At 59.5% G+C, this 26,540-nt stretch overlaps 1 protein-coding gene across 4 annotated transcripts; it reads left to right on the top strand.

Moving 5' to 3' along the window:
- The first annotated feature begins 1,717 nt into the window (after positions 1-1,717).
- On the top strand, positions 1,718-25,239 carry KCNJ4 (potassium inwardly rectifying channel subfamily J member 4). Of its 4 annotated transcripts, none has more exons than XM_047743218.1 (3): positions 1,718-2,586; positions 5,540-5,640; positions 23,098-25,239. In XM_047743218.1, exon 3 carries the CDS (start codon positions 23,137-23,139, stop codon positions 24,490-24,492), a length of 1,356 nt encoding a protein of 451 aa, XP_047599174.1. In that variant the 5' UTR covers positions 1,718-2,586; positions 5,540-5,640; positions 23,098-23,136; the 3' UTR covers positions 24,493-25,239. The 4 variants fall into 4 exon arrangements, 3 of the variants coding, with proteins under 3 accessions (XP_047599174.1, XP_047599171.1, XP_047599173.1); XM_047743217.1 differs by lacking the exon at positions 1,718-2,586 and adding an exon at positions 4,872-5,445; XM_047743215.1 differs by lacking the exon at positions 5,540-5,640.
- Positions 25,240-26,540: the final 1,301 nt, after the last annotated feature.

The following is a 26,540-nucleotide window of genomic DNA, read 5'->3' as shown; positions in this document are numbered from 1 at the left end:
AAGGATGGTCATGTTTATTGAACACCTACTATGAACTGTGAATTTCTTGTGCATCTACCTCCCCTAATCTGCCTCTGTGAGGTGGGGGTACACTGCTAGGGACCCCCTTTTACAAACAGGTTCAGTAAAAAATTGGAGTACCAGGGCCGGATGAATGAGTTAGTGGGTAATGAATGACTTCTGCTGGGGGCATCAGGAAGCCCTCCTAGGGGAAGTGGGGGGGAGACTGAGCTGGGAGAGCAGCAGGAATTCTCTGGGCAGAGAAGGAGGAAGGGCACTTTAGGCAGGAAGAACAGCACGGGCAAAGGCAGAGAGGTGTGGAAGCATCTGGTATGTTCTGGAATCTGTGGGAATCAGGGTGTATGTGTGGTTATATAGAGTGCTGGATAAGGTGGGGCCTGACTGTACATCATAATGGGGAGTTGGGACTGGATCCCAACTGGAGGTGGGGAGGATCCATGGGGAAGAGAGACAGTCATGGTGGTTAGTGTGCTGGACTCATGCTCAGGGATCAGCCTGGAGAAGATACTGAAGGAGATTTCATCTTCAAAAAATTCTCAATCCCAGGGCGCCTGGGTGGCTCAGTGGGTTAAGCCGCTGCCTTCGGCTCAGGTCATGATCCCAGGTCCTGGGTTCGAGCCCCACATCATCGGGCTTTCTGCTCAGCAGGGAGCCTGCTTTCTCCTCTCTCTCTGCCTGCCTCTCTGTTTACTTGTGATTTCTCTCTGTCAAATAAATAAATAAAATCTTTAAAAAAAAAAAAATTCTCAATCCCGCTTTGGGGTCCCTAAGTCTCTCTACCTCTCAAATGAGACTAGCCACAGATGGCCAGGGTCCCAGGGAAGTTCTTCTGGCTGTCTAACTTAGGTGTTCTCTTGACCTCCACCTTAGCAAAGGAGTACTTTCCTTCCTCAAAGGGTGTGGGGTGGGGGGGAGGCAGGATGCCCAGGGAAGTGGCTGGCTGAAGGGGGGGTGGGGGGGGGGCTGTGAGATGCTGGAGACTCCTCCCCATGGCCCAGAGCGCGGGGCCCAGCCTGGGGCACACTCAGACCAGGATCCTCCCCTGTAAAGACAGTGTGGAGTAATGGGGACGCAGAGAATAAGACACTGGGGTTTGGTCCGGCTCTGCCACCTGTGGGTGACCTTGGACAAGCTCATGACCCTCTTTGGCACTCAGTCCCCCAGTCTGGAAAATGAGGCGTTGCTGTCTAGGTGACTGTGAGGGTCCCTACAGCAACGCCACCTCTGTCTTCCGGAGCGCAGTGCGTAGGGTCCTTAAGTGCCGGTACTTCAGGAGCGGAAGGGGATCGCTGAGCAAAGTGGCCGGGAGCCTCCAGACCCAGGACAGACCCTGTCCCACCCACCCCTTCCCGGTCGGGAGGAACCCTACCGACCTGCCCCTGGGGGCTAGAAAACCCGGGAGCGGATTCTCGGAATGGGTTCTGGGAGGAGCGCTCCTGGAGGGAGGAGGAAAACCCGGGCAGGATTTGCGGTAGGAGCGGGGCCCCGCAGCCCCCAGCCCCCGGCCCTGCCCCGCGCGGCCCGCCGACCGAAGGGGGTTTGAAGACCCGCTGGGCCGCGGGGAAGGGGCTAGGAGGGGCCACGTGGGCCGTCCGGGGCCCCGGGGCGGGGTGGGGGGGCACGCGGCCTCCGCACTGGGGCGCGGGTCACGTGTGAGGAGGGGCGAAAGTCTCGCAAAGCGGGGCGGCGTGCCGCGAGTTGGGAGTTCTCGGCGCGCCGCGGGCGGCGGGAGCTCGGGCTCCCGGGCGAGCCGGGGACGCGGCGGAGGCGCGGGCCTGGGTCCGAGACAGCGGGGGCCGCACCGAGAGTGGGAGGGAGAGAGAGACAGAGAAGGACAGACGGAGACCGGGAGGAGGACAGATAGAGACGCGCAGAGGAGAGAGCCAGGGCAGAGGCGGAGGGAGGCAGGGGAGACACTGGGAGGGCGGCAGGCAGAAGACAAGAGACCCCGCAGGGAGAGACGGAGAGACCCGCACGGGGACAGAGGAGACAGGCAGAGGGACAGGGGGACGGAGACCCGGGGGTGGAGGGCAGCCGGGGTGGGAGGCTGCGGATCGCGGTCCGGCCGGCCGCGGGGTTCTCGGGGCCGGGGCCGGAGGCGAGCGCCGCGGGGCAGGGAGCGGAGCGCAGGGCGCGGGGACAGCGCGGAGTGACAGCGCGAGAACAGCGGGGGGCGGCGGAGGGCGGGCGGCTGCAGCGGGGGCGGGGGGCGCGAGCGCGTGCGGTCGAGAGCCATGGGCCCCCGGACCCCCGCGCTCTGAGCCGGGGCCCGGCCCGACGATGCTGACGCCCAGGCGGCGCCGGGGGCGCGGCGCGGGGCAGCGCTGAAAGTTGGGCGGCCCGCGGGGAGCGGCGCGGGACGGCCCCGAGGCGCGGAGACCCGGAGACGGACGGACAGACCCATCGGCAGCCGGGGAGGGTGGGCGGCGCCGGCCCGCCGAGTTCGCGGGGAGGGGGCCCCGGGAGTCCCCTCTCCCCGCCCGGGACGCCGCCCGCCCGACCGCGCCGTGGGATGTAGAGCCCGCTCGCCGCCTCCTGGATCTTCGTCGGACCCTCTGCCCCGCGGTAAGCCGGGCCCGCGAACACCGCTGGCGCTGTCCGTCTGTCTGTCCGGGCGCGTGCGTGTCTGTGTGTCCCGTCGAGGGCGGGGGGCGATGGGAGCCGTCGGCCCCGCCCGCTCCGCGCCTTATCCCGCGGGTCTCCGCCGCCAGGCGCGCGTTCCGCGCGGTCCAGCGACTCCCTGGGAGCTGGCGAGCTCTGTCTCTCCGTCCGTCGGTCCGTCGGGAGCGTGAAGGTCTCGGTTGTGACCGGAAAGGCGGAGTCGGGTGGGTAGAAGAGGCCTTGACCTCCTGCCCCGGCCGCGACCTTTCCCTGCCTCCACCCACCCCCAGTTGTCAGCCGGTTCTGAGGAGCTTCAAGGCAGGTGACTCGTGGCAAAGGGAGTGTGGGGGGGTCCCCTTTCCACTTCCCCAGCTGCAACCTGTTTGCAAATGGCCCTCTGATCTGTCGGAAAACATCCCACCTCTCCTGCTTTGAGCGCCTACTTTGGGCCAGGTGACCCCAGGGTGGGTGGACAGGAATCATCCACGAGGGTGTTCACATGTCAGAGCTAGAGACCGAGGCTGTGGAGAGAGGCAAAGACTGCTCTTCTGTCCCTACAGGAGAGCCCCAAGGAAAGAGAGGTCTGAATGAGCCCTTGAGCAGGGAAACTTGCCTGCCTCCCCGTGGTGTCAACATCCCACTTCGGCCTCCAGTGCTTAGGCTCTAAGAGGGGGAGAGAATGCGGGGAGATGGCAGGTGGGAGTGTGGCGGAGGGACTAAAGGCAGGGCAGGCTGGCGAAGTTGGCAAGCCAGGGCCTCGAGACCAGTTGGGTGCTGAGCAGCAGGTTGAGGGAACGGGGAGCTGAGGGATGGAGGTCCCAGGGCCACGTGTGCAAGACCCAGAGAGGAGTCAGACCTGTGTGTGTGTGTGTTTGTGTGTGTGTGTGTGAGAGAGAGAGAGAGAGAGAGAGAGAAATGCCTGTTCTGTTTCTCCCCACATACAGTCCTGTGACCTCCCAGGCTTCCAGAGTTTGGGGAGCTATGGGCAGGACTTTTGGGGGCCTGAGATCCACAGCGTGGCCCTGCCTTGGCCTGGGATGAGAGGAACAGGAGACAGAAGAGGGTGGTGGGATAAGGTCTGGGTTGCAACATGGCAGGAGCAAAGGCTGTTGGCCATTGAGCTGACCCATATCCAAGTTGGAGTCTGGAGGGCTGAGCCTAGAACGTTCGACCGTTCTCCACAGGGAGGAGGGCTCTTTCTGGGGTTTTCCACACTGGGAAGTGGGCTTCACATACCCTACATTCAGGCTTCTGGAACTCGGCTGCCTAGCTGGGGGATCAGCACCTTGAGCAAGTCCCTCTCCTCCCTGACCCTCCATTTCCATATCTATGGAATGAGGACACAGGTCTTTGCCCCACTGACCTCCAAGAGCTCAAATGAGCTGAGGACTGTTCACGGGCTGGGGAAAGTGCTGGGCAGACGGCAGTAAGGACTCATTTTTACCTTTGGGAAGGTAGATAGCTAATGGGGAGAGAGGATAGCCTCAAATAGAGGATTGACCAAGAAGGGGAGTGTCCAGAAATTAGAGGAGGATCTGGGCCTTGGGAGCTATTCCTCGGGAACCTATGGTTACCCTTGAAAAGGAAGCTCCTCTCCCAGAAGAAAAAAAAAAAAAAAGCCTCTGGGGTGACTGGGAACGGAAGGAGCTGGCCTTGAGTATCTGCTGGGTGACCTTGGGCAGCTGGTATGACCCCTCTGGGCCTCAGTGTCTTCAACAGGAGAATGGGGATGTTGGTACTGACTTCACTGGTTTGCCAGGTGATTTACAGACCATGTCAGGTGTCTGAAAGCAGCTTGCAAAAGCCTGGAGCATAGTAGGTTCTTAGACATTTGCAGAACCCAGAATGAAGTAGCTCCAGGAGATGCTGTGGAAAGATTTCTTAGCTTAGGATAAGAGGGAAGGGAAGGAGGAACAGTGTAGGCTTACAGGGCGGGTTGGTTCTTAATGTGGATCTGGGGGAGGCGGGGGTGAGTGCTGAGGGGGGTGTGAGGAGGAGGGGGCCCCTCTGCGGGGACCACTGAGTCACGAGGACATGTAAGCGACATGACAGCCAGCAACACGGTAACCAGGAGACTAGTGGCGGTGGGAAACGGAGCTGGAGCGGTGTGTTGGGGGGCGGGCAGGACGGCAGTCCTGGGGCTAGAGGGTCCAGGGAGGAGCCAGGCTGGTCTTTCAGAGTGAAGAGGGGACCCCGAGGTCAGGTGGGCTGGGGTGGACAGGGGGCCAGGGTGGAAGGAGAGGTGGTGAGTCCGGGGTCTGCCGGGCAGGGGGGCTTCTCCCGCACCTCCCCAGGCTCCTCGCTCCTCTCCTCCACATCTCCACTTTTCATGCCTCTCCCCCCTAGGATGCCAAATTTGGCTCACGCAATCTGTCGTCTCTCTTCTGAGATTGGCACCGGGACCAAAGCCGAGCGGCTTACATGCATTACATCACTGCCGCTCCCCCTGCACGAGGAGAGGGAGGGACGGAGGGCCGGGGGGGGGGGGGGGGGGGGGGGCAAGCGGCCAACCCTCAACTTTCATTCCCATCTTCCTGCTCACTCTTGCCGCCTCAGTCCCAGGTGGTGGGGGCTTCCAGGAGCAGCCAAGCAGGGCCTTGAGGCAGGAGAGGGCTCCAATCTTGGAAAGATCCCAGGGCCAGGGCTGGGAGGTCAGACCACGTTGCTGTCCCCCGGGGATAGGTGGCACCTGGGAGGCAGGGAGCCTAAGTTCAGGATGATCTGTCGTTTCCTCCCTGGGTGACCTTGGGCAGGTCCCCCCCACCCCATGCCCTGTACAGTGTCTACATCTGTGTGGAGAACAGTTGGCCACTTGAGATCCTGGTGAGTCTCCTGGAAAAGACGCCCTTGAGCCCTGCTGCTCTCCTGGGCACAGAGGAGGAGTCCGGAATTTTGAATGGTTCTCTGTGACTTTCAGCAAGTAACTCTACCTCCTTATGCTTCCGTCTCCTCACCTGTCAAATGGGGACGAGAGAACCCTCAAAGGCACGAGATGGGGAAGAGATAGTGGACGTGAAGGTGAGAGACAGGGGAAGAGATGGGGTCTCTGGCCCTGAACCCCCAGACCCTCAGGGGCCTGGTGGCTCCCTGCATGCTGGGGGGGCGGGGCGGGGGTGTAAGGGGGCGGGGACAGTAGCCCAATAGGGACAGAAGGCTTGGAGCTTAACTCACTGGTCGGATGTGCTCATTTTACAAAAGTGGAAACTGAGGCCCAAAGAGAGATGTAGACCCCCACCCAAAGTCACAGTAGTGGTTTGGGGGTAGAGGGAGTAGAGCTGGGGCCCGAACCCGGGGCCCTGGTTCCCAGCCCTCCTTGGAAGTAGGTGGGCAAGCTGGCAGATACACACCCTGTGGACCAGGGCAGGACCCAGGAGCTTGGAGGGCCCAGTTCTCACTTTGGCCTCCTCTAAGGCCTTCTCCCTTATTCCTCCCTGGCTCCCCTCATCTCCACCATCCCTGAGCATTAATCCCATTTGTCGTTCGGTAAACTTGAAGAGCTCCCTTTTGGGCTCATTTTAAAGCGAGTCCCAAGCAGTCCCAGGCTGGGACAGGCTAGATTTGGGGTTAAGGTAGAAGATTATGGCCCTTTCTAGAAGATTCCCAGAGCTGGAGGTAGAGAAAGACGGGGAGCCTCTGTGGATGTCTTGTGAGATAGTGAGCTCCTCATTCCCAGAGCTATTTAAGTAGAACCAGATAAGTACCTGCCAATAATTCTGTCCTGGTGAGTCGTGCTTTATGGGTGAGGGTGCATGACATCTCCACCTCCAAAATCCCAGGAGTCTTTCATATCCCAGGAGAGGCTGGGGGGGGCAGCACCAGTCACTTACCCGCTTTCCAACAAGGGAACTCACATCCTTACACCCGCTTTCCAACAAGGGAACTCACATCCTTACGCCAGGCATTGGGGCCGGAGCTTTTTGCAAAGGGTTTCCCTTGTAATCCTCCCAACAGCCCCGCAATGTCGATATGGTGTCCCTGTGTCACAGACGGGGGAGCCATGGCTCAGAGAGTCTGTGATTTGCCCAAGGTCACACAGCAGGGAAGTGAGTGGATGAGTCTGGATTTGCATCGGGCCAGTCTGATGGTTGGGGTGGGGGTGGGGGCTGTCCCTAGGACTTCCTTGAGAAAAGAATGGAAAAAGTCCCTCCCCTGGGCTGGGGTTTGGCAGGAGATAATGTGTTGCCCCCACAGCGCGACGCCCCCTCAATGATCCCTGGGGGGGGGGGGGGGCTCCGTTCTGAAGACATGGATACAGACAAGCACCCAAGTAAGAACTCACTTTCAAGGGGAAGACTAAAGCAGAGGGACAAGGAGGGACCTGTTCAAAGGTGCCCAGAGAGTCAGATTTGGGCCAGGGGGCTGCGGGTCTGTTCCCCGCCCTGGTGGGTCAGGATGGTCCTTTGGGCCCTTGATGGTGTGAGGTCTGGGACCCGAGGGGCCGACTGCTTTGTGGTCGGGCAGAGGGCTGAGAGTGCTGGCTGCAGGCAGGGGACTCGGCCTCGGGAATGCAGAGAAGGGCGCGGGAAGAGAAACCAGCAGGGACAGCTGGTCCGCCTCTGTCCTCCCTGGTCCTGCCCCAGAGCCACCCACAGATGTCAGTGTCGTCTGCCCTGTGAGGTCACAGGGAACCTGTGGGTGGGATCTGCCTGGCAGGAGAGGAGGAGCTTGGCGCCTGCAGCCTGGGGTGTGGCTCAGATGCGACCTTAGGTCCGTTCCCCACCCTCTTGGAGCTTGCCGTGCTGTGCTGGCCCGAGTGAGGGAGAATCTGGACCGGGTGATCTATTTCCGCAGCGTAGCTGCCGGAGCGCGGCCATCTCAAAGTGCTCCTCCCATCCCCACAAGGACCCGGGACCCCAAGGCAAGGGGCAGGCAGGAATCCTGGAGGTTGGCATAACCTTTAAGCCTCCGGGGCGACTCAGCCCTCCTTGGGGTGTGGGGGGGAATCTCGGCGCAGCCCTTCTTCTCCTTTTCATCTTTATTTTTCTCCTGCTCCCTCTTCCCTTTGCTACGTGGGCTGATCGCTGCTCAAACTTTTAATTCAGATGGTAATTGAAATAATAATACGGGCTGAGGCCCCTCTGCTTGTGACGCCGCAGCTGGTGCAGCTCAGCTATGAATAGACCTTGAGTCACACACGCGCGCTCCTGCCGGCGCGCGCACACACACACGGGGCTCGTGGGGTGGTGGGTGGGGTGCAGCGTGGGGGGCAGGGTGGGCTCGCGCTCCAGCTGGTTCTGGGTCTCAGCCCCCCACTCCCCCTGCTCTCAAAGGCCTGGGACCCTCCTGCGCCTGCCACCCACTCTCTGGTCCCTAGGGTGAAGCCGGGCACCTCGGGACCTCCGAGGTCCTCTCTGTTTACAGAAGGGGACACTGAGGTCCAGCAAGGGGGAGTGGCTGGTGGGACACAAATAGAAAGTGGCTGGGATGAGGTTTGAGCTGGTGGGTTTTGCTTGATTCTAAGACCACTGTTCTGTTTCAGGACACGCAGGTAGGCAAATGGGGGAGGGGAGTGCTGGGTTGAGGCACTGCCCCCCCGCCCTTTGCCCGCCCCCTCCGCCTCAGTCCTCCCAGCACACACGCTCACACACTCTCTTGCCCTCTGGCACACAGTCACACAGCTCTCTCACACACTTTCTCACACACACACTCAAAGGCCCTGCTGCTCAGGGAGGTGGTGCTGACGCTCCGTGGCTGGGTGGACAGGGAGGTTTTCTTGGGGGTCCTGTGGCTGGAAGGGGGACAAGCCCCCATGTGCCAGGCTCTAGGCTAGGCTTTGTTTCACTGAGTCCTCCTTGCCACCCTGCAAGGGCCATTACTCCCACTTTTCAGTTGGGGAAACTGAGGCTCGGCTAGAAGCCCGAGTTTGCCCAAGGTCCAGCAGGTAGAGACAGCCCTATACCATTGTCCTGCTGGAATGCTCCCAGTTCCAGCCATTCTGGGACCATCCATTCGGCTTGGGGAAGGAGGAAACATGCATCTCTTCCAGCCTGGGGATCCCCTGAATCTCCCTGCACCAGTTCCCCCATTCTTCCCTGTGACCCCCCAGCCAGTGATTGACTAACTGTCGTGCCGGCAGCTGGAGTACCCGGTCTCAGTGGGCCGGTGGGGGGCAAAGTGTCCTTGAGGGGGCATTGGCAGGTCAGGAAGAGAGGCTACCAAGACAGGTGGTCCTTGGTGTTTGGACCCCAGCTGGAGAGGTGTAGGAAGAAGGTGTGGTCGTGGTCATGGCCCTATCAGCTGGGAGCTTTGGGCTAGGCCTGCTCAGGTGGGCCCAGCAGGGGCCTCTGGAAGGGCAGAGGGGAGATGGGGCTGGACATGGGGAGTGTAAGTTGAGCAGAGGCACCGCTGGGCCTGGAAAGATGGGGAAACTCTCCCCAGTGTTTTCTGGTGACCCCATCTGCTCCTGTAACTGCTTTTTCTCCCAGACTCTGCTGGGACATGGAGCAACTGAGCCCAGAGACCCACAGTGAATCACCTAAGGTCACACAGCAATGGTGCCAGAGCTGGGGCTGGACTGACCCAGGGCTGCTCCTGACTCCTCTGCCTTCCATCCCTGGGACTGCCAGCACCTGTCCCCTCTCTCAGACACTCCCTATCTTGGGGGGGGGGGGTGGTTAGAGGAGGGAGGGAAGAGCCAGTTCTCTTCAAGCCCCTCTCTGGGAAACCCCCAGACTGGAGGGAGAGAAGGGGCAACAGACAGCCCCCTCCCTGGGTCACAGCTGGGGCAGCTGAACAAGGAAGTCAGGCAGGCCTGGGATTGAATCCCAGCTCCACCCCCCTTTACGCCCCTGGGAACCTCTCCAATGGGATGTGCTTGGCTTTTCCCTTTTATTGCCCTGTCTGCTGTCATAGTGCGCCCCAGCTCTACCTGGGCTGCAAGATGGGAGGGGACCTGAGCCGGGCCAGGGAGGAGGGCGTACATGACTGAGGGACTAATCCCATTTTACTTTGGGGAGACTGAGGCCTTGAGGAGGGAGTTTGCCCAGCCTTGATTTGGTGGCAGAATTGGCACCAGCTTTTACCGTCTGGCCTCTGAGACTCCCTCCTCCACACCAGCGAAGTCTCTCCCCTACCCGCCCCTACAGCTCTTCTCCCAATCTCAGCCTCTACCCCAAACTCTCACTGTAGGCCTGAGAAGTCCAAGCCCTCTGCCCTGTGACAGTAAAGGGGCCACTCAGCCCAGGGGACAGCTGCGGGGGCCAGTGATTGGGAAACTCCATGGGACGCTCTAGGGGAGGCGACAGGCACAGAGCTGCAGGTGGCATGGTCATGGGCAACAAGGTGGGAGAGGGCAGAGGGGGCCCAGTCACTCTGACACAAGGGTATCAGAGCCCCCAACACCCCTCTTGGTAGGGAGCTCACCATCTCCTGGGGCATCCCACTATGTCTGGAAGGTTCTACTAATGGATACCTATTGGTTCTACTAATGTAGAACATTAGTAGATGGTTCTACTAATTGGCTTTTGCTCTCAGGGAAACAGCCCATTCCCTCCCGGAGGGGCAGCTAGCTTCCCCCTGCTCCCCAAACGCTTCTCTCCTCTGGCCTCCATAGTCCTAGCTGAGCCCTGTGGAGGGGAAACAGCTCTGGGTTCAAGTCCATCTCTACCCCTGAGAGGCTGTGTGGCCTTGGGCAGCAGATTTACCTCTCTGAGCCTCCATCCCCTGACCTATGGGGTGGGCTTGTGCCCCTACATCTGTGGGTTGCTGGGAAGATCCATGAGCTTTGAGTGTAACACAGCCCATCGGTGACAGGAGCCTCTGTGTGGCCCGACCAGTCAGGAGCGACTCCTGCTGATTGCCAGGTTCCAGCCCCTGCGCACACTGGCCACCCCCTTCAGACGCTGCCTCTCTAGTTGTCCTGGGTGTCAGCGTCCGAACTCTCTGCCGAACCCTCCAGACCTGCTTGGGTGGGGGCAGGGCTGGCTGAGCCCCAGCACCAGGCTGTGCAGCTGCAAATCCTCAGGCCACCTGACCTTGGAAAGAGCCTCTCTGGCTGGGTTTCAGAGCCATCCCCCAGACACTGGGCAACAGGGAGGAGAAGAAGCCAGGTGGGGCAGAGCGCGGGCATGGCCTCATGCTGGAGCTGGCTCGGGTCCCTGGGCTGACAGGCCAGGAGAGAGGAGAACGGATGGACAGCCAGTCATGGGAGGGAGTTCTAGATACTAGCTGCCTGAATAGCATGGCAGAGCCTCACTCCCCACACTCTAGTGGGCTGCCTGAGGAGGGAGTGAGCTCCCTGTCATGGGAGGTGTGCAAGCAGCTGCTGAATGACATCTGTTAGGGAGACGGCAGCAGGTTCTAACACAGGGCCAGAGAAAGGGATCAGACCCAGAACCCAGAGTCCTTATTGTCTGCGCCACAGTATGGAGGTCCCGTGACCCTAAGGGTCTAACACTGTGCCAAGCATTCCATCATGACCTCCAACAGCTTTCCCAACAGCTATGCCCTCCAAAAGCCCATGGTCCTAGCATGGGCAGTCGCAGCTTCAAGACTGGCCCTAGAGGCTTGTGGGCCCCCCCATGCCCCGCCCCAGCCCCAGGGGACACCGGAAAAGAAAATAGACAAAACCTAGATCCCCGTCTCAGCCAGCTCAGGGCTCCTGAGCACCGGACAGGCCAGTGTTCTTCAGGGTATGAGCAGGTCCTGATCCATTAGCAGCTGTGAAATGAACTGAGTGAGCTCACTACTTATTTTTTTAATAAAATAAAAAAGAAAATGTGAAATCCTTGGTATGTAGTGAGGGCATTATTTTGCAATGCTCTCGTTACCGTTTTAAAAATATATACGTTGTATAATGAGTAACAATGTACAATGTGTTTGTTTTTAATCTGGGTCTTGGTCAGAAAGTTTCAAAGCTCCCGCCCTGTCTAGAAATCCTGGAGTCAGCGCTCACAGAGGCTGAGGTGTGCAGATCCCCCTTTTTCTAGGATGCTAGAATATAAGTACCCAGAATTCCAAGAATGCCACTCTCCTGTCCTCAGATCTCCCTTCCCTGCCCAGCAGCCCACTTTGCTCGGGGCTGTCAAGCCCCCCAGTCAGCCACCCCACCCCATGGCCTGGGGCCCACTCTCTGACCAGCCCACATCAGCCCAGTCGGGGGCCCAGGCATGCTTCCTCTTTGCGTTTCCTGCTCTCCCCACATTTTCCTGGGGACCTCTCTCTAAACCCTCTGGCCTTGGGAACCCCTCACCTTCTGTCCTCACATGTTAACACACGGAGCTCAGCCAAGCAGGCTTGTGTCTTGTCTTACTCCCTTCTCTCCCCGCAGCACATGGTAAGTGCTCAATAAATGGTCCTTCATTCCACGGGGAGGTACAGAGCTTCCCCTGGGGAAGGCGCCACGCTGTGCTGCGGACACACTAGGCAGGGGGACAGAGGCCACTCCAGCTCAGCACAGGTATAGGGTGGTGAAGGAATGAATGGAGTCTGAGAGTCTCTGGCCTTAGGAACCAGTGGGACAGATGGCCAGGACAGTAAGCACACTGCACTCCTCCTGGTGTAGCCGGCTCCCCACAGGGACAGTCACTCCAGTCTGGGGCTAAGCAGGAAGGCTGGGGCAGGAGCAGGGGCTGAGTGTTCCTATTACCCCTGTCCCTGGGCCTTCAGAGACCTGTCTGCCTGCCTTTGCCTCCCCTCCTCCCTCTCCAGTCCTTGGAGCTTCTCTTATAGGCCTAGAGTCCTGGGTGTGAACCAGGGATCCCCTACTCCCCCCCCACCCGGGGGACCCCTTCGGAGAGAAACTGGAGAAGCCGGGGCTCTGTGGGAGGTGGAGGCAAAGGCCCCAGGCCTCTGCCGTCAGGCACTCGCTCCAGTGCCACTGAGGCTCTCCTTCTGGCCTCCACTCAGAGACCACCTCCGCGGCGGGGAAGTTCTCCCTGACTACAACGACAAAAATAGCGCCTCCCTGATCACACGCTGTCATAGCCCCTGCTTAGGTCCCCCAAGGGAATGATGACAACGGAAATTATCATGTTTCTTCGTCGGTCATCGGGTGTTTGATCAGTGCCTACTACGTGCCGGGCGCCAGGGTTCTGGGGTGAAGCAGAGGTTCGAGATCCCGGCACTTAACGGTAATTGTACGTGAAATGGGTTTGGCTCGGAGAAATGCTGCAGACGGAGAGAACCCGGGGCCTCCTGGACGAGGCAGCCTCTGACTCAGACCTGAACAGTAGCAAGGTGTGAGCAGTGGCATCTGGGAGGGTTTCAACCAGAAGGAACAGCCGGTGTAAAGACCAGAGACAGGAATAAATTTCTGTGTTCAAGGCACAAGAAGAAAGGCCCGAGCGGCGGAGGGGTGGGGTGGGGTGGGCTGGGGAACGGGCCAGGGCCTTGTGGTAGGAAGTCCCAAGAGCTCTAAGTGGAGCGGCCACGGGGGTCTTCAGCCCGTGTGGACAAGGGACTGCAGGGGGAGAGGTGGCGGGGGCGGCTGGGTAAGAGTTGTGTGGTTGTGGCGTGGCCTGGAGCAGGGGGAGTGCTGCGGGCTGGGTGGACAGAGTGTGGGGCCGGGGTCCAGGCCCCAGCCCCCCAGTTCACCTTCTTGGGGAAGCTCCTGAACCCCGGTGAGGATGAAAGTGACAGCAGCCACCGCCGGGGTGAGGATCAAAGTTGTGACCAGGCTTGGCTCACAGTGGACACTCAGTGTTAAGCGTTCTACCATTATTATGGCGATTGGCCGGGGAGAGGATAGGAGGTGACCCTCACTCAGCCCCTTCGAGAAGGGCTCCTGCACTTTACGGTTTATAAACTCTTACCGTCCACCCCCGTGGTTCGTCTTCACAGCATGCCTACGAAGTGGGCGTTATTCCTCACCATCTTATGGATGTGACTCAGAGAAGTCAAGGCATTTTCCCGTGGCCGCACAGCACCGAAGTAAAGCGTTCTCAGGCTTCCTGGGATCACAGGCCCTTCTGAGGACCTTATGAATGCTCTAAGCCTTTTCAGAAAAATACACATATGTACGCACTAATTTTAAAGCCTTCTATGTGTCTTTTTTTTTTTTCTGTAGGTAATACATTCATACGGCTCTAAAATTAAAAAGACACAAACAGGAATACAGTGAGAATTCTTCCTCCCACCCATCCCCAGCCACCTGCTTCCCCTCCCCGGAGGCAGCCAGTGTCACCAGCTTCCTGGGGCTCCATCCACAGACAAGCCCAGACAAGCAAATATGTGTGTCTATAAATTTCGTTCTCTCCTTTTTTTCCACAAATGGTAGATACTATACTCAATGTTCATCACTGTTGCCTTTTTTTTCTTTCTTTTTTTTCTTTCTTTCTTTTTTTTTTTTTTTTTTGCTAAAAGACACATCTTGAAGACCCACATGGCTCCTTCCAGGGCTCCCTCCTCTTTTTCGCCGGCTGTGGGGTGTGCCATTCTCCAATGGCATCGGGCTGCCTCCAGGCCAGGCTGGGCAGACAAGGGGCCTGGCTCCCCTCCTGCCTGTCTGCGGGCTAGAGTCCCAGGAGAGCACCCAAGTGTCACAGGCAGTCCCATGGCTCTCTGAAGCCACCCAGGGCCATGCCGGGTGAGGCGGGAAGTCAGCCTGGGGTTTGGCTCAGACTCACCTTCCCCACTCCTCTGGTCTTCCCACATCTCTTATGAGGCCCATCGGAGAATCCAGGGAACCCTGCACCGGTGTGGGTAACAGGTGTCAGCCCCCATTCCCTGCCCCCCACCATGGCTCTGGGAGACCCTCTCCCCCACTGTCAGCCCCGGCTCCTGAGGGTTTGTTTGCTGAGGGAGCGAGGTTGGGGTGGTGGTCTCCATGCCCAACCCCTTCCCCAGCTGGGGCACATGTCCTGGACATGGGCTCTCCCGAGGCCACTTCTGCTCCTGTCCCTGGCCCACTGCAGCGACCATCCTGAACCCCTTGCCTTCTTTGGCGCCCGTGTCCTCACTTCGTCCTTGGTGGCTGGGGACGGACAGCATCCGAGTGGAAAAGGGCTGTGGGGCCGCTGGCCTCCCATGGTCTGGGCTGGTCAGGGCTCACCAGGCACCTCTGCTGGAACCCCTCTTCTCCTGGCTTTCGGGGCCCTGCTGTCCGGGCGCTGCTGTGCCTGGTCCTGGGCCATGTGCTGGGGATGCCCAGCGGTTTGGGGGCCCTCTGCTCTTCTCCCCAGCATTCCTGCCCCAGGCAGCTGCAGCCGCTTGCACAACTTCCCACACGGCCACAGGTGGTCAGCATCAGCCGTCTCCATCCCAACCTCAGGGTGCAACGACCTGCGGCCTCTCCACCTGCACATCCCGTGGCCACCACACATGGAGAAACCATCACTCCTTAAACTGGGTCCTTCTTCAGCGTCCCGTTGGCGCCTGTTCCCAGCACCCTTCTTCCCAGCTGCCTGTGCAACCCACCTCCGTACCCTACAGGCCACCGTCTGGGCCTTGTGTGCACGGACCCCACGCGGGGCCCCAGCACCTCTACCCCCGTGGGTGCCTCAGGCCCAGACAGTGGAGGCCTCTGAGGCCAGACCAGGGTGGGGGAGCCACGGGAGCCACACGAGGAGGGTTGGGTATATTTTTTTTCTTTTTTTAAGTAGACTCTCCGCTCAACGTGGGGCCCAGTGCGGGGCTTGAACTCACGCCCCTGAGATCAAGACTTTTTTTTTTTTTTAAGATTTTATTTATTTGACAGACAGAGATCACATAGATCACATGCAGGCAGGGAGAGAGGGGGAAGCAGACTCCCTGCTGAGCAGAGAGCCTGATGCGGGGCTCGATCCCAAGACCCTGAGATCATGACCTGAGCCGAAGGCAGAGGCTTTAACCCACTGAGCCACCCAGGCACCCCTCTGAGATCAAGACTTGAGCTGATGTAAAGAATCAGACGCTTCACCAACTGAGGCCCCCGGGCACCCTGAGGAGGTTTTATTTCTTAAGCCTGGTGGAGGATACACAAGGGTTTATTGTATCACACTTTATTCCTATTTGTCTTAAAAAATTTCATATGAAAATTGGAAAAAACTAACCAGGCAAAACCCCAGTGTCTGCCCGCCTGTGTCCTCTGGCTGTGAGGGTGACATTCGTAACCTCTCCCACCCGCTACCTCTGGCGCCTCGTCCTGGGCAAGTTTGCTCTCCCTCCTCTTGTTCACCTCACTCCCACCAAGTGGACTTGCTGCAGATTCTCGACACGCCAACCCCCTTCTGGAATGTTCTACACCCCACCTTTCACACAGACACACAATTTTCCTCCCTGACTTGACTCCCAGTCACTACTTAGGCCTTAATTCCCATGTCACTTTCTCAAAGAGGCCTTAGGGGATCCCCACCAAACCAGAGCCCCTTGTCCTCTCTGCCACAATCGCAGCACGTTTCCTTCAAGCAGCTTACCACCATTTCTGACCACCCAGCTGTGCAGATGCTAGAATGTGTGCAGCGTCTCTCCCGGGCTGACCCATAAGCTGGGCGAGTCCACGCCTGGGTCTGACCCACAGCAAGGGTGTGATTAAGTAGTTATTGACCGAATAACTTTGGAGGAAGAATGCGCCCAGCAGACCAGACCCCGAGAAGCCACAGTGAGGCCGTGGGGGGTGGGGCACAGGAGGTTGAATCCTACCACCAAGGAGAGCTGAGATTGTTCTGGAAAATAGGAGCCTCCAGGGATCTGCTCTCACCTTCCAATCCCTGTATAGGAGAAGGGCACAGGTGTTTGGGGACAGTCCCTTTGGTGGGACTGTCAGGCCAATTGAGGTGGCTCCTGTGGGGCTGGTAAGCTGTCTGTGGGGGCAGGAACCAGGCACTGACTGGGCAAGAAGGGGCACGGCTGCAGGTTGAACCAGTGACCCTTGGGTCCTGTGGCCACGAGCTCCTGCCACTTGGCTGTGACCAGAAGGCCTCTCTGGACATTCCCGGGAACTTACTTTCTGAGCCTGTTCACCTGCTGGCTTAGTGGCTGGGCAGGAAAGTTGGGGGTTGAGGTGTGGAGCTAGAAGAATGAGTCAGTTCACCCCACAGTGCTCAGAGCCCCCCTGGGAGCCCAGAGTCTCCTGTGTGTCTGGCCCTGCAATCACGTCCCAGGTCCTGGCCCTAACTGGCCCTATGACCCAGCTTCTCCTCTCCCAGAAGGACTGACTTACAGAGCCCAACACATAGTAGGGCTTCATAAACGTTTCCTAAGTGGAAGAAACGTGCGACGTGGCCGTGTGTCCTTGGGCCAGGGGAGTCAGGCATCTAATGAACATGCTCTGGCCTCAGCTGCCTGTGTCCAAATCCTGGCTCCACCCCTAATGGGCTGTGTGACCTTGGACAAGTTGCTGGACCTCTCTCTACCTTCGTTTTCTTCCTTCTAAAGTAGGGATCATAACGGTAACTTCCTCTGAGGTCACGGTGAGCAGGGCAGGAATTCATCAGCGTAAAGCACTCAGACGAGGGCCGCCACAGAGGAAGTGCACGCTCAGGGCTCCGCGTGGGGTTTGCAATGTCACTCCGGCGGCCAGGGTACGGAAAGTGTGAGGGAGGAGCGGCGCTCGTGAGCACCCACTCTGGCCTGCACCCCTGTGGCCCCTGGCAATCCGCATCTGACCCTCACGACGGCCGAGGGAGGTAGGCATGACCGCGTTCCTTCATGAGTGAAGACACTCAGGGCTCGCAGAGGTCAAGGGGATCTGCCGGAGGGGGCGGGACTGGTCCCACTTCCAGCCCAGCCCCCACCCCGGGAGAAGGTGGCCACTGTCCTTGTGCGGCTGCTCCCTGGGCTGCTGCGGGAAAACAACCAGGGCAGGGCCAGGTGATGGGTGCAGGGCACTGTGGTTCAGATTCAGGGGGAGGCGGACAAGGGAAGGACTGGTCAGACCCGGGGGTGACTCGTGCCACTTAGCAACCACGTACGCTATGCTGGGCACGAGACGTGTACCGTCCCATTTATTCCTCGTTACAGTTGTATGAGGTAAGGGCTATTGTTAGCCTCACCTAGAGAGAGATGATGAGTGCGGGGACCAGAGAGGCTCGGTAATTGGCCCAAGGTCACACAGGCAGAAAATGGTACAGAGTCCACTCTGGACTTGGGTCAAAGCCAGGGCAGGGGGAAGGTGTGGGCTCTTGAGACTCATGAAGACGAGGTAGTCAGACCTCCTGGAGTCTGAGGAGCAGGACAGGGGCCCTCAGAGGGCTGTGGGGAGGGGACTCGCTGCCCCAATTTCTCCCGCGGCTAGATCCATCTCTGGCTCCCTTTTACTCGTTGAGGAGCACAGCTCAGCTGCCAGGCCTCAAGCCCTTTTCCACCCCTATGCAAAGCCCTGTTTGTCCGAGCTGAGTGAACCCTCACCCAAACCAGGCTGCTCAGGCCTAAAAGGCCTCAGTCAGAGCCAGAGGACAGGCAGGCCCTGGGCTCCTCAGGAGGCTGGGAAAGGGGACAATGGTGCGAATTCCTTCCATGTCCCCCAGGGAAATCTTCCCACCTTCTAGAACCTGATCTGGGTGCACTGAGTTAGCCCCACACCCCGCCTCACTGTGCCTCACGTCTATGGCCCTGGGCCCGCTCCCTCTCTTAGAAGAAGAGTCAGCCTCCCCGTCAAAGCCCGAGAGGCGTTCAGGGATGAATGGGGCTGATGGAACTCAGGAACACCCACCAGCTCCCCCGCCTTATTTCAGACTCTGTGCCAGGCGCCATGTTTCATTCCATCTTCCCACTCTCCTGCCAGAGAGCAAACATGGTCTCCCATTTCGCAGATGGAGCACCTGGCTGAAGCAGTTAGTGAAGCCAGGACCTGACGTGGGGCTTCCCGCCTCCAGTCCCCAGTCCCGTGTCACCTTCACCATCATCATCGTCATCACCGTCATCACCACCACCAGCATCTGCACATTCCATGCATTCCACCTGCAAAGCCCTGTGGAGCCCCCAGCCCACGTTTCTATCCCTGGTGGTTATCACACTTGACTCAATGGGGGTCTGGGGAAGTAGGTACTAGTGCCATCGTGTCCACTTTGCAGATGAGGAAACTGAGGTCCAAAGAGGACACGCTAGGACCTGACAGAGCTGAGACTGAGGGCCAGGTCTTGCCACCTGAACACAAGGGCTTAGCCAGCATGTTCTTCTCCTACAGCGGACAAGGAGCCGAGTGGAGCAGACAGGCAGGGAGAGCCAAGGGGCTCAGAGGAGGCAGGGCTGCAGCTGGCGGGGCAGTCAGGGAAGATTAGAAACCAGAGCAGCTGGGGTTGGGGCTCAGTGGGGGCTGCGGAGAGACCCGAGGGATCCGTATTGAGCGGGGCATTGCGGGAGGCGAAGGAAGCCCAAAGCCGGAGACTGGGGGCCAGGGTGAGCCAGGGAGCGGGAGCAGGAGCCAGCCAGACCGGAGTGGGAATCCCAGCTTTGCCACCTCTGCTGGGCCACCTCCATCCTCATTCCTACTCCCCCCACCCCCGGCCTGTGATTTTTCAGCTGGGGAGAGAAATAATAACGATGCTTGTTGCTGCAGTTGGTGCTTAATAAATACTTGTTAAGTAAACAGAGGTTTGCAGTGACGCTTCGGGGAGATAGACCAGGCAGGGAGCTGACACTTCCAGAAGGTTCCTTCCCTGAGAGCAGCCTCCGAGAAGAGAAGGGCGATAGGTTCAGCTGGGTCCCAGGGCTGAGCAGTATGATCTTGAGCAAGTCACTTCACCTCCCCTATTGTCCCATCTAGTAACAACGACAAGCATTAAGGCCCTGCAGGCTGGCTAAGTGTCCCCTTCCTCCTGCCTGGCTGGCCCAGACTCAGGAAGTGCTGCCTTTTGGGCTGGGGGCCAGGGTGACATGCCCCTGAGCCACCAGCGATTCTCCGGGGCATGGGGTGGGTGCACATGGGGAGATGTGTCCTCACAGTCAGCCGGGGTTGCCGGAGTCCCCCTGGGGCTGCTGTCACTTTATCAGCTTTCCTTTGGCAAAGGGAGTTGTGGGCAAGGAGGGGGCATTCGGTGTTACAAAATCAGAGGAAAACCTAATGACAGGTGTGGGGTCTTTATCTTGCCTGCTCTGGACCCGTGGCAGGGAGGGCGTCCAGCCCTCCCCTGGAAGGAGTAGGCTCGCAATGGTGACAGCGAGTTGACATCCCTGCCGGTCACCTTTACCATCTCCCTGGGGCTGGAAGGTCCTTGGCTAGCCACTGCCTCCCTGTGCCACCACCCTGCTCTTGGCCTCAGTTTCTCTAGTCGTCTAGTGAGGTCTGGACTAGGGGCTTCAGATCTGGGACATTGACAGCACTGTAAAATTAAAAGAAAAGAAAAAACTTTGGTAAATGGCCCAGCACCTCTCTCCTTCACTTTGCCAAGAAAGGACGTTGAGTGAAGCTGGCATCTCCCATCCCTATCCTTTCCCCAAGATGACCATGAAAGGAGTCACGGGATACACTCAGGATCAAGGGTAGCGACCGGCCGAGGAAGCTGGCCCGGAAGGGGAAGGACTTATCCAAGGTCACACCGCGAGGCAATGAGGGGGGCCCGGCCTCCCGGAGCCTCCACCGTGAGAAATGGGCTGAAACCGAGTTCTCCCGGGTGTGTTCATTTTCTGGCACACTTGTTGGAAGAGAATGAAGACCAGCTCTTTGCCTTCCGGAAAAGTACGGTTTCACTGTAGACATGATCCTGGGGATGCGGTCTTCCCACAAGAACACCTGTATCCAGGGCGATCCCCGGTGGTCAATGCATCTTGCCCTTCTGGGACCAACTGTGCCCCTTCTCTTGGGCACTTTGCCCTTGGGCCTTCGCCAGGAAGCCCCTTGTGACAAACAAGGAACAAAAAACCTGGCCGTCTCCCAGGGCTGTCACATGAAAGCACGATGCCAAGCTTCGTACTTTTCAGGTTTCGGTCGGGCACAGGGTGGGTCAGCTCACGCCCCGCCAGGTGAGCCTATCGTTCCTGCCGCAGGAGTCAGCAGGGACAGGAGCGCTCGCTAACTTGAATGGGTCCCTGCAGGCAGGGAGAGGCGGCACACAGGCTCCTCTGTGGCGGAGGGCGATGGGTCTGGGGGGCAGCTTTCCCTTTGGCCCCAGAGCGGACATTTCTGAGCATGACTGGGCATGGCGGAGCAGAGCTGTGGGCCCGGGGCCTGGAATGTCGCAGGGGCTTGATTGAGAACACTGCTGTGACCAAGAGAGGAGATGCAGGGGTGCAGGGCCAGCTGTGCCCCCACTGGGCTGAGATGTGAGGCTTGTGGGGATGGGCAGGGGTTGGAGGTGAGGGCTGAACCTGGAGCCTGGGACCAGACTGATCCTGCCACTCTGCCCAGGACCCAGGGAAAGTGGATAGTGTTGGTGAGCGAGGCCAGCAGCCTAGAACATGTGGGGACCATCTCCCTTGCCCTCAGCCCTGGGCCCTCCTAGAGAGTGGGAGCCCCATAAAGAGCCTTCTGCTGCAACAAACTCTACCCCCACCCCTCCGGGGAGGAGGCTTCTCTTTCCAGGAGCACCTTTCCCTCCCAGGAGCCCTGGAGCAGGAATGAGGAGCCCCTGCTCGGGCTGGTCCCCTCGGCCTCACCCTGGGACCCTGAGCAAATCCATCCCAGGTCTGCACTTCCTGGCCTCAACTATAAAAGAAGGGTCTCGAAGTAAGCGCTTTCTGGTTCCTTCTTTGGTGCTACTGGAGTCATTCAGGACAGCGGGACAGAGCAGAGAGGGAGATGTTTAGTGAAGGAAGACCTCCTTCTAGAAAACTAGAAGGTGCCCCTGGTCCCCACTTTCTTCAGGTCTCCCACCTGGAGCCCAGGCTGTTAGGCCTCTGGGGGAGGTGGCAGACAGGGTCTGGTGCTCCCAGCCAAAGTTATGGCCTCCTAAGGGCCACCACTGCCCACCCACATTGTCTGTTAGATCTTCAGACCCGTGGGTCTCACTGGTCCTATTTTCCAGATGAAGAAACTGAGGCTCACAGCCGCCAAGTGACTTGCCCCCATGTCATGCGGTGGATGAAGGCCCGGCTGCGGGCCCCGGGTAGCAAAGGCGGGGAAGGGAGAAGACCCAGAGGAGGGGGTGATGGTGGGGGAGGCGGGGGGGTAGGGGCAGGGCTGACTCTCCCCAGGCCTGGCGGAGGGAGGGAGTTTCTCCCGGGAAGAGGCACAGGCAGGCACCAGGCTGTTGATCTCTAAATTTCAGCGTTGGCGCGGACCCGTTGCTGCGGCAACCGAGTTGTCCTGAGCGGGGAAGTGTATAAACATTGCCACAGATGCACAATTAGATCAGGAAGAAGAATAGAACAGAAAATAGAAACTTCCAGCCTTATATAATTCTGGGCCAAAACGTTACCGGGAGCCCAGGCCCAGCCCTGCCAGTGGCTGGGGCCCCGGGCAGCACCCTCTCTCCCTCTCTCTCCCTGCGCCCCGTGGAGGGGAGGGGTGGAGGGAGGGTCTGCCCTCCGTGGGCCCAGCTGGTGCTCCTGCCGCCCCTGAGGGGTAAGGGCCGCCTCCACTGAAACACAGCTGAGGAGGCTGACAGGCAAAGCCTGCCTCTCGCCAGCTTCCTCCTGCTCTGGAGAGGCGGGAAGGAGGGCAGGAGGGTGGCTGTCTCTAACCGAGCACCCACTGTCTCCTTGGGTCCTGTGAGGCAGGCTTTTGATCCCCATTTTACAGGTGAGGGGAGATGAGTTTTCCGAGGTGTCTCCACGAGGCAGTGGGTGTGTCTGCCTCTGCCTCAGGACCCGTGAGCCCTTAGGTATTGACAGCACCTGCGGGCTAAGTAAGGTTAGACACAACTGAGCTTGGATTTACTCACTAGCTGTGTGACCTTGGGCCAGTCACTTCCCCTCTCTGAGCCCTGCTCCCTCACTGGTGACATGGGAATTGCAATGCCTACCTGGGAGCCAAAGCTTGGGGCTCCCCCTTCCTCCGTCTTGACCACGACCATTGCTGTCTTCACCACTTCTGTTCCCAGCAGGTCTGGGGACGGGACGGGAACTGACATGGGGCCACGGGTCCCAGCACAGCCTAGTGGGACTTCCTGTCATGAGGCAGATGTTCTCTGTCAACTCCGTCTGGTCGCAGCAGCCGTTAGCCACAGGTGGCTACTGAGCCCTTGAAATGTGGGGAACTGAAGTTAAAATTGTATTTCATCTTGAGTCAATGTACAAAGCCACAGGTCGGCCATTGGCTGCTCTACGGGTCAGCCTGGGAGGATGTCCTGCCCCAGAGAGGGCCAAGCAGGCAGGGGCTGAGCCTGGGAGGTGACCAGGGGCTGGAGCGTTCACAGCTCCCTCTGCTCATGGTAGGGGGCCCGATGGTGGAGCCAAGAAGAAAGCTCCCCAGACGGGGCAGGGGGGCCGGAAAGGTTGGAGGGAGCAGCACGAGGGCCGTCCTGGTGGCCTCATCTTCTGGTGCTTGGAGGCGCTGGCTCAGGCCTCCACACTCCCTCCCTGTCCTCAGAAGCACCTTACCCGCCACCTTCTGCCCGCAGGGGCTCCAGAAGGTCCTGGGTCCCAGGCCAGGCTCCTCCCCTTCTGAGCATCTCTAGGTGGGGTGGGAGTGGGGTTCCCCGGGCTCCAGCATCTCACCTGTCGGGCTTCTCCTCTCCCCAGGCCCTGCGTCTTCCCAGGTGATCACGCCGGCTTCAGGACATGCACGGGCACAGCCGCAACGGGCAGGCCCACGTGCCCCGGCGGAAACGCCGCAACCGCTTCGTCAAGAAGAACGGCCAATGCAACGTCTACTTCGCCAACCTGAGCAACAAGTCGCAGCGCTACATGGCGGACATCTTCACCACCTGCGTGGACACGCGCTGGCGCTACATGCTCATGATCTTCTCCGCGGCCTTCCTCGTCTCCTGGCTCTTCTTCGGCCTCCTCTTCTGGTGTATCGCCTTCTTCCACGGCGACCTGGAGGCTGGCCCGGCGGCAGCGGCGGCCGCGGCGGCGGCCACGGCGACGGCGGCGGCGGGAGGGGGTGCCCCGGTGGCCCCGACGGCCCCCAAGCCCTGCATCATGCACGTGAACGGCTTCCTGGGCGCCTTCCTGTTCTCGGTGGAGACGCAGACGACCATCGGCTACGGGTTCCGCTGCGTGACGGAGGAGTGCCCGCTGGCGGTCATCGCCGTGGTGGTGCAGTCCATCGTGGGCTGCGTCATCGACTCCTTCATGATTGGCACCATCATGGCCAAGATGGCTCGGCCCAAGAAGCGGGCGCAGACGCTGCTGTTCAGCCACCACGCGGTCATCTCGGTGCGCGATGGCAAGCTCTGCCTCATGTGGCGCGTGGGCAACCTGCGTAAGAGCCACATCGTGGAGGCGCACGTGCGGGCCCAGCTCATCAAGCCCTACATGACCCAGGAGGGCGAGTACCTGCCTCTGGACCAGCGGGACCTCAACGTGGGCTACGACATCGGCCTGGACCGCATCTTCCTGGTGTCGCCCATCATCATCGTCCACGAGATCGACGAGGACAGCCCGCTCTACGGCATGGGCAAGGAGGAGCTGGAGTCGGAGGACTTTGAGATCGTGGTCATCCTCGAGGGCATGGTGGAGGCCACCGCCATGACCACCCAGGCCCGCAGCTCCTACCTGGCCAGCGAGATCCTGTGGGGCCACCGCTTCGAGCCCGTGGTCTTCGAGGAGAAGAGCCACTACAAGGTGGACTACTCGCGCTTCCACAAGACCTACGAGGTGGCCGGCACGCCCTGCTGCTCGGCCCGGGAGCTGCAGGAGAGCAAGATCACCGTGCTGCCCGCCCCGCCGCCCCCGCCCAGTGCCTTCTGCTACGAGAACGAGCTGGCCCTCATGAGCCAGGAGGAAGAGGAGATGGAGGAGGAGGCGGCGGCCGCTGCTGCCGTGGCCGCGGGCCTGGGCCTGGAGGCGGGCTCCAAGGAGGAGGCGGGCATCATCCGAATGCTGGAGTTCGGCAGCCACCTGGATCTGGAGCGCATCCAAGCCACCCTCCCGCTGGACAACATCTCCTACCGCAGGGAGTCTGCTATCTGACCTCCGGGCCCCGCCCTCATCACTTCCCACAAGAGCCTCTGCCGGGGGTGGGATGCCAGGACACCCCCTCCACACTCAGGACAGAGCTGACCCTGGCTCCGCAGGCCTGTGGCAGGGAGCTGGGGGCTTCAGAGACTGGGGAACCCCTTCTCAGTGACTCCAGAGCCCAGGCCTGGGAAGGGCCCAGGATACCCCCTGACCTGTCAGCCTACCCACTGGCCTCTCGGGGACCCCAGACCCACCACCTTTTTCCCACTGACACTTCAAGGACGTGCCCCCTTTACTCTCAGAACCTTGGGGAAGGCGGCTGGACTGCTGGGGGGGGTGGGCATCGTGGGGTTCTGGGGTGGGCAGGGGTTAGTGTGGGGGGAGGGAGGGTGGGGGGCGTTTCTTTTGCATGACTGTGACCTGTTGCTCTCGACTTTCTTTTGTAAATATCTATAAATGGAGAGATGGAGGCACCAAATCTGCCTTCTGCCTTCGTACCTGCAGGACAAGGAGGTGCAGTCCCTCTCTGTGAACCGCCCCCACTCCCGGGCCCAGCGAGCCTAGCCCCTTCCCCCTGCCCAGCAGGCTGGTCCCCAAAGCCAGCCATCTTGGCCCCTGGATGTTGGGTTTGGGTGCAGAGGCGGGTCCCCGAGGGGCAGGATGAGGACCATCCCTCCCTGTGGTCCCTCCAGATCCCCGGGGTCCAGCCCAGATTGACAATGGAGTTTGTAACTATATATTTTTAATAAAGTATATGGTCCATTAGGGGTAGGCTGGTTGAAGATGAAAAGCACAGAAGAACAGATAGAGAGAAACCATGATGTGAGTGTGGCTGTGTGTGGTGTGTGTGTCCCTTTCCAAGACACTGAGCCCTGGAGGGGACTTGACCACCTGCCATTCTCCTTCCTGGGAGCCAACGGGAAAGATCCTGAGCCGGCTGCAGAGAACCTGGGCTTGAACCAGAGCTTTGCTACTTCACCGACATGTGGCTGCCAGCAAGTCGCCCATCTGTTCTTGGCCTCAGTTTCATCATCTGTAGAATGGGATGAATCACTCCTCCCTCCCAAGAGATGATAGGCAGGAAAGCCCTGTGTGGGTGGGAGCTAAGCCTCTGTAACCGGTGGGGGGGGGCTTGGGGGGGGGCTTGGGGGGGCCTACTTACATCTACACAGGCTGGGCATGTGAATCTGGCCTCAGGGCGCTGGTGGGAAGGGCTTTCGGGGGCAGCTGGGAAACCTGGTCCTAGTCGGACTTGGTTTCTGTCCAAGTCCCTCTGGGTGGGATTTTGGGTGAGTCCTTCCTTTCTCTGGGCTTTGGTTAATCTATGCTCTGTTAACAAACCACCCCAAAACCTAGACAACACTCCTGTGTTCTTATTCTTTCTCAAGCTTCTGTGGGTGGACTGAGTGCTCCCTTGCCCGGTTTCTTGGGGCTCACACTCCAGCAGCTGGGAAATGTCAGCTCGGCCCAGCTGTAAGGTCCAAGATGGCCTCGCCCACATGTCAGATAGTCCGTCTGGCTAACAGCTGGGGCCTCTCTTCCTCCAAATTCCTTCATGGCATCTCAGACCTAAGTGGGTGAAGGCAGAAGCTACAAGGTCTCTTGAGCCTAGCCTTGAACTTGGACAACGTCATTTCCACTGCGATCTCTTGGCCAAAGAGGTCACCAGGCCAGCCCAGATTCAAAGGGGGTGGGAAATCAGACTCCAGCTTTTGGGAGCACGGTAAAAGTCACGTGGCAAAAGGTGTCTACACGGTGGTGGCATTGTGGCCCTCCGTGGCAGTTTGTCACAGAGACTTTCAGTGCAAGAGCTCCTTCCAGCTCTACGTCTGGTCTACGTGCCAACAGTGCACCCACCAGTCAAGGTGTGAGGGAGCAGCGGGAACCCTCGCTGTTCCCGGGAGTCTTCTAGGTAAGAGGTGCCACTACCTCAGGAAACGCAGGGAAGCAGCAGGCGAGCTCATCCACCGCGAGCTGCTGTGAGCTGCGTTGGGAACGATCACGTTTCGCCAGCACCAGCAACGTGGCTGCCATTTGGGTAAAACATGGTGTATCCTCTG

Source organism: Lutra lutra, chromosome 8 (genome assembly GCF_902655055.1).
Source record: "Lutra lutra chromosome 8, mLutLut1.2, whole genome shotgun sequence".
Classification (NCBI taxonomy): domain Eukaryota; kingdom Metazoa; phylum Chordata; class Mammalia; order Carnivora; family Mustelidae; genus Lutra; species Lutra lutra.
This window is presented reverse-complemented; position numbering and strand designations above follow the sequence as displayed.

Bases quoted from the DNA above. Each gene is read 5' to 3' on its own strand.
- KCNJ4 (XM_047743215.1), top strand. From the start codon at position 23,137: ATGCACGGGCACAGCCGCAACGGGCAGGCCCACGTGCCCCGGCGGAAA.